The sequence below is a fragment of the Penaeus vannamei genome, chromosome 20, assembly GCF_042767895.1.
Source record: "Penaeus vannamei isolate JL-2024 chromosome 20, ASM4276789v1, whole genome shotgun sequence".
In the NCBI taxonomy this organism is placed as follows: Eukaryota; Metazoa; Arthropoda; class Malacostraca; order Decapoda; family Penaeidae; genus Penaeus; species Penaeus vannamei.
The window spans coordinates 3,032,831-3,039,885 of record NC_091568.1 but is presented as its reverse complement, the minus strand read 5'-3'; the positions used below and the strand labels follow the sequence as shown (position 1 = coordinate 3,039,885).

The following is a 7,055-nucleotide window of genomic DNA, read 5'->3' as shown; positions in this document are numbered from 1 at the left end:
ATTAAATTTCCACCATAAAATTGGTTGCGGAAACCGGATTTAGTTTTCCGGTTCTCATTACCTTGTGTAAGCAGCACAGCAAACGGAGAGCCTTCAGAAGCAACACTGAAGGTAAATTATTCCACAACGTAAGGTAAGTAGAGAGATGAGACAAAGATAATTTTCTGAAAGAGGGGCATATGGTTAATTATGAATGGAAGTGCTTGTGATTTCTATATACAGACGTATAATGGTTTTGGAAAAGTGCAGTTTGCGAGGTTCGTGCGATGAAGTTGTTCAGAGTGGGAGGCTTATCTGATCAAAACCAGAATATGTCCTTTAAAGCATGTTATTCCTGCACTAAGTTTGAAGGTAATCATTTATTTATTACACATCAGCCAACCGTGCAATCAATATTCCCTGTTTCAATTGCACCTATTGTAACAACCTATTTTCTTCATTTCTGACTTTGTTCTTTGCCTGCTCAGATTATTTCATGTATCAGTGAGTATACTTTTCCCTTTCATCATGATAGTTACATTTTATCTTTGTATAGAGTATAGAATTGTAATGCAATTCTTTTTGTAACTAATCAGGTAACATAATGTTGAAGGTAAATGAAGATGTAATTAGATAGTCAAAATATTATTACACATTATTTTATATCATTAATCCATTCACATGCGGAAGATCTTGGTGAAAAACCTCACTGGCATCAGGTAATGTCTAATATCGGGAGTCCATATCCCGGTGGCTGGGTGATGCCTCGTGAACCGGGCTTTTCGTGGAGGCATTGCTGATGTGTGGTTGTTCTCAAAAATATTATGAAATGACAGGAATATATAGATCATTTTCCAGACAACTAACTTGTTTTCTGTTAGGGAATATATTTTGCTTTCATGCTAACTCCGCTGAAGTATCTTTGGAGACTTGACCAGTGAATAGAAGTATTCAGTGTGATATTGAACTTTCTTTTGGAAGAAAATATCTAATTGATGGATTAAGCAGTTCTTAGTTTGTTTTCCTATGTCTGTTGCAGGGAACGATGCTACGAAACAGTTTGTCAAGATTATTGCAGTCAAAAAAAATATCTGAACCAGCCAGAAATGTCGCTGTATTATCATCACTATCATCACAGAAATTTGGCACGTGCATTCAAGTTTCTCAGAGTAGTGTAATAACAAATACGTTGTGGTCAGCTGCATACCTTCCCAACACTTCGCCACAGTACACAAGCAAGAGATATTCAGGCACAGATGCAAGTTTGTTCAAACGCTTCATAAAAAAGATGGGACTGTTGAAATATTCAAGGACGGTAAGCATTTTTCTTCTGAGGCTTTGTATATATGGAAATATCCTGTATTTTGCCTCATTTATATTATGCATGTCTTTTATATATAACTACTTGGATAAGAAAATATGTATTGCTAAAGTCAAACTAAATTATTTTTATCTGGCAGAACTTTTTCTTTGTCACAGTTTCAAAAGACAGAGAAATATGCAAAGGTAGATTTTTATTGGTGGCTAGTTTTCTATCTAGTTATCCTTACAGTTTTTCTTTTGGTTTTTAATGTATTGTCAGTAAGGATAAGATAAACATGTATTATTATTTTTTCTTTGTAATTGCTTTCTTTCCTTCATTGGGGGAAGCATTGTATTTTATAAAGTGAGGGAAAACTAATGACAGGTGTTCGTTTGCAGAAACTGAAAAGGTCTGGTTTTCTCCTGTATTCTGACTTGACTGAGAAAGTGAGGGTTGATGAATTTTTTGAGGGTGAGTTTCATACTTATCTTTTTGAATTTATTGATTTTTTTTAACAAAGCTATATTATGTTAACTAATACTTGAGAAAGTGGTATGTGTGTGTGTGTGTTGATTAAAAAAAAAAGAGATGCAGTTAACATAATGTCTTGTTAGTTACTTATTGTTACATTAGCAACTTTTGCAAAATTAGAATATATATTTGTTGCTTTTTTATCATGTTTTTTTTTTTTTTCCCAGGACAAAATATACTTTTACTTTCTTTTGTGTTTATAAGTGCATACTCCTTTTGCAGTGTGTGATCTCCCAGACACATTTTTCTCCTGGTTTTTGGTGACTGAGCTTCACATTTGGATGCTGATGGTGCGGCTAATGGCCGAGGGAAATGAAGGAAGGTTCACCAGAAATGCTCTCATAGAGGCATTGTGGGAAGATGCAGATGCGAGATCGAAAAAGCTTGGGGTAGGTTTTGTGTTGTTTGGTTGCATTGGCTTAAGTTGAAATGCTAAAAAAATGAATTGGAATCTATTGGGGAGAACAATACTTGATGTCGTGTGATATTACTTCAGAGCCTTTTAGATTATTTGTCTGTATTTAATGAAAGTAGAGGTAATTGACTGATATTTATGTATACAAGATATTTTGCCAAGATGCTCTTAGGACGATACAGCAACTCGTTTGTGCAGAAACCTTATACAATATATAATTTTTGTGATGTACTTATCATGCATGCTAATTCAGATGGAATAAATGCAGCTAATCGTGACACTCATGACAGGAAAAAGTGATTTGAGGCAAGAACTTTCTAAATACATATTTATTTAATTTCTCTTCTTTCACCATTTCATTTTAACACATTTCCAACTTCTATTCCAGGCAGCTTCTTTAAGCATACGAAAAGAACAGATGGAAGCAATCAACTCCTCATTCCAAGCGGCATTGTTTGGCTACGATGAAGCTCTGATTGAAGATGACCGTGTTTTAGCGGGTGCTCTGTGGCGGAGGCTGTTCTCCAAGAAGTGTGAAGATCCGGAGAGGCTGGAGTGTTGTGTGCATTATGTTAGGAAACAGGTAATTTAAGTTGTTTCCAATGGTAGTATGCTGTATGTTAGTAGTTTGGGATTAATTTTCTGGCAGGATATAGCACATGCATGTACTGACTGGCATGTGCACAAGTAGTTTTATTTTTAGGTATTGATAACATCCAAATGCTATTCATGGCTTTTCAGTGGCCAAGAAAACCCAGCAGTGCTTATCTTTTTGTTGGGATTGGATGGTTCTTGGCTGATGTAGGAGCTCATCCACTCTCTGAAAGCTTTTTTTAGTAGGAACTTAGTTATCTGCCCTTTGAAAGCTCCTTTGGGGAATATCCTTTGAGAGCTGTTCCTCAGGAAGTTCATCCACCCATTGAAAGATCTTCATGTGGAAGCATATCCATGTATGGAAAGCTCTTGTGAAAACTAATCCATCCTTTGAAAGTCTTGTGCAAGCTTATCTTTATTTTGAAAGCCCTTTTTATATATTCTTTTAAAACTTCTTGCAAGAGTTCATCCATTCTTTAAGAGCTCTTCTTGAGTGTTTTCACCATTTGAAAGTACTTCTGGTAACTTATTTGCAGTTTCAAAGCTCTTCTTGTAGGAATTGATCTTCCCTGGAAAGTTCTTTGTAGGGTTCATTTGCCTGTACTGGAATTGTGCACACCCTTTGAAAACTCTTCTCCCGGGGTCTCATCTGCAGAGGTTTCAATAGCCACTTTAAACTCAAGAATCAGACCCAAGGCAGGGATTGTCACCCTTTCAGTTAGGCCAAAGTGTCTGAGGAGCTAGGAGAGCCAGACTTACAGCATTCTTTCCTAGATATCTATTATTTGTAGGCAATAATGATCTGCAGTCTTTGGTCATCTTCAAAATTTGTTAAATATTTTCATGTTGCCTCTTATCATTAGCTTTAAGTGTTTTGAAGCCCTTGTGTGTTTACTCGTCCTCTAGGTTGAGAGCTTGAAAAGATGTGGAAAATTGATTTTGTGATTAAGTAGGTACGAAATCAGCCGACTTCATGAGAAACAAATCCTGTCATTTGTATGCAATATTTTTGATACAAAGTAGTAAGAGGATCTTGTAGATGCCTCGCTCCAAACACCTGTAACCAATAAAATTGTTAATATTGTTTCTTGTAATGTCAGCCAGATTTTAGTTTTTTCAGGTCCTCTACTGAAGAGGTCACATGTAGTTAAAAAGGATGGAATCAAAGGATTGTAAAGAAATGAAATAAAGTCTAACATAATTCCATGCACCGGGATTAACAAAATAGATGGGAGGGAAGGAGGGGTATGGGAGTGAGAGGGAGTTAAGGGAGAGGGAGAGAGTTAGGGACTTTGAGAGTTAGAGAGGGAGGAGAATTAGAGAGGGAGGAGAATTAGAGAGGGAGGAGAATTAGAGAGGGAGGAGAATTAGAGAAGGAGGAGAATTAGAGAGGGAGGAGAATTAGAGAGAGAAGAGAACTAGAGAGAGAGTAGACCTAGAGAGAATGGAGAACTAGAGAGAGATAGTATTTTAGTTTAATTATTGCTAGTTCATCTTTTCCTAGAGTAGGACAGTACTCAATATCCTTAATATCATTTTATGCTTTGTGAATATTAGGTCAAACATAGACAGCCTATCTGGCTCTCTTACCCTGTTATGATCTGTTACATTTTGAAAGAGGCAATACTCATTTATGACCAAGTAAATTAGCATTCTACAAATGTGGCTGTGTTCGAGGATCAAAATTTCTGTCAGTTTTTCTATTAAAATCCCCTGTTATAAGAATTTCTTTTGCATTGGTTTCAGAAAGTTGTAGCACTTCTTCAAGGCTCTTTAGTGTCTTGAAATGTTTTTTTTTTTTTTTTTATGACCACACTGATGTATGAGGTGGCATATACACTGTGGATATTATCTTTAACCTGTTTGTTTCTACCTCAATTTCCTTTCGTCCCACTCTTGGGTCTTACTTAATCTCTAACTCCTTTATAACAATTCCTTTCTTTGTTATTGTTGCTAACCCCTTCCATTTCCATTTGTCTATCTTTTCTCCAGATATTATAATCTCTGACTCCCATAGACATCATCTATGGAGGGATCCAGTTTGGATTCAGTGATGCACATTACGTCTGGTTTATTGATTTTAATTAGTGTATCTAGTTCTAGCAACGTCGAAGATAAATCATCTTTTATTTGTATTAACTATTTCTATATAATCTTTCGGTATTCCTATTGGTTGCAAGACTGATGTTCGTATGTCTCTACATTTTGGTTCCAATAGTATACTTGTTTTCTTTGAAGATCTTTCTCCAAGACTTTTTTCTTCTTCAGTCCTTTGTTCATTTTGTTCTTTACCTCCATCCTTTTTTTTTTATGCCTTTTTAAAAATTTATTTATTTAAAGTTTTCTCTGTCATCTTTGGTCATATTTTCTTTTATCTAGATTTTATTATATTCTACATTGGTGGCCAGGACGTACGCTTTCTATACTACATCAGTAACCATTTGCTTATTCTTGAATGTTGCTTTTAAAGGGTGTTTCTTTCCCTTTTCGAATAATCACAACCTCCTATGAGCTATGATATTCTGCTGTGAGAATTTGGGATTTATGAGCTTGAGAATATTGGCAATAATTTCTTGTCCTTGCAATATCATTTGATTCCATCTTCTACCACTTTTTTTATGTCCCAATGTGACATTATATATATCCTTGATTATATCAGTCAAATTAACAAATCCCTTGTGTGTTGCCCAAGGTGTGACAATATTTTTTTTCTGTACTGTCTCTGTATGCTGTGTTTTTATTTCTTCCTTTTTGATCTTGATGTCTTTTTCTTTTTTTCCATTACATTTATGGTTTCCTTTACCTCTGATACATCACCACATGTATTTGTCATCTTTTTTGCCTCTTCCATTATTTGAGCATGGCTGCTTGACAAATTGCTTTTAATCTGCTTAACATTTATCTGTACTTTAATTACTTCATCAACTTTTTCTTGAAGATTCTTTGCTTAGATTTGACTACTATTGCTAATCTTAATTTTTACTCTTTGCACCTTTACCTTGAGTTGACATGTCAAACTTTTCAGTATACTCTCTCTGAATACTTGTGTTCCTGCACAAATGTTCTACCAATTCCTTCAAATATATGTTTTCTTAATATATTTTCAATCATTCTGCTACCAAGTTGTCTTCCTTGGCTTCAGGATCCTCTTTTCTAACCGCTGCTTCCACTAACATTATTTTCCTGGTTGGATCTTAGTTATTACTCAGTAAACAGAGACAAAAAGTGAGTTGTACTCACATCAGTTGATGCGTGAAATTCTTATCATACAGGATTATTTGTCACTTCTCACCTCCCTTACCATTGCTCTCACGTCTCAGCTCACAGAGCCTCACTATCTATTTAAAATTTCATTTATTTGCTTTATAATCCAAATTTTCACTATGAACATGAACTATGCACAATTATTGAACCCATAGCTATCAGACTAGATCATTCCTTGCTGATTGTCTCTGTATGAAATATGTAATAGCTGTACTGCACTGCACCTACACAGCGTGCGTACATGTGTGTGTGTTTGTTTCATATTTTCATAAACATTTTAGGTATTAATAGAAAAAGTAATGGTGCTTATTTATTATGATTATCAAATATGATGCTGTAAAAGTTACATCCATTTTTGTTTCTTACAGATTGCATTGCTGGACAGCTTATCTAGAGAAGAAGTCTTGATGGACTGCAAAGTAAAATGGGTTCCACTTCTGGAGAGAGAATAAATATATTCATGACTGCTTTCCCAGAAATCTACCTCAGTGATAAAGTGCAACTTCTGAGAATAAATTTCAGTTATGATGCATCTATTTAATGTTATTAGTATCACTATCAAAGGTGAAATTATTAGAATACAATGAATGTTAATACAGGTGGCATTTGGAAAAAACAGAAAAAGTTGTGAACTTGGAGGATTTCTTTTTCACTCTGAGGTGGCTGCTGTGCTTACTTCTGACCTTGTATCAGGGATGCATGTTAGTGTCTGATTTTGTAAATATGTAATATAAATGTGTTGATGTTTTATTTACAGAATGTTTGATTACCCTGACTATCTTAAGGTATTCTACCCTCCTCCATTCCATGCTCGTTGTTGTGGGAGCCTAGGTGACCGAGATTGAAGCCTATTTTGGGGGACCTCCCTTACCATGGGCCTCAGCGCTCAACCCAAACAATTTTCTTTCTTCTCTCCTTTTCCTTTACCTTCTCTTCTCCAACCCCTTTTTTGGTTCACTTCCTGAGAGA

General features: G+C 35.5%; 1 protein-coding gene across 1 annotated transcript; it reads left to right on the top strand.

Moving 5' to 3' along the window:
• The first annotated feature begins 20 nt into the window (after positions 1–20).
• On the top strand, positions 21–6,836 carry Uqcc1 (Ubiquinol-cytochrome c reductase complex assembly factor 1). Its single transcript, XM_027381187.2, has 6 exons — positions 21–111; positions 1,019–1,294; positions 1,681–1,753; positions 2,036–2,202; positions 2,617–2,811; positions 6,455–6,836. Exons 2-6 carry the CDS (start codon positions 1,025–1,027, stop codon positions 6,536–6,538), a joined length of 789 nt encoding a protein of 262 aa, XP_027236988.2. The 5' UTR covers positions 21–111; positions 1,019–1,024; the 3' UTR covers positions 6,539–6,836.
• Positions 6,837–7,055: the final 219 nt, after the last annotated feature.

What these genes read in the sequence shown, in the direction of transcription:
- Uqcc1 (XM_027381187.2), top strand. Translation starts at nt 1,025, where the DNA reads ATGCTACGAAACAGTTTGTCAAGATTATTGCAGTCAAAAAAAATATCT. An exon ending in TGTTGAAATATTCAAGGACG is followed by an intron (nt 1,295 to 1,680) that starts GTAAGCATTTTT and finishes GTTCGTTTGCAG; the next exon opens with AAACTGAAAAGGTCTGGTTT. An exon ending in TGCATTATGTTAGGAAACAG is followed by an intron (nt 2,812 to 6,454) that starts GTAATTTAAGTT and finishes TGTTTCTTACAG; the next exon opens with ATTGCATTGCTGGACAGCTT.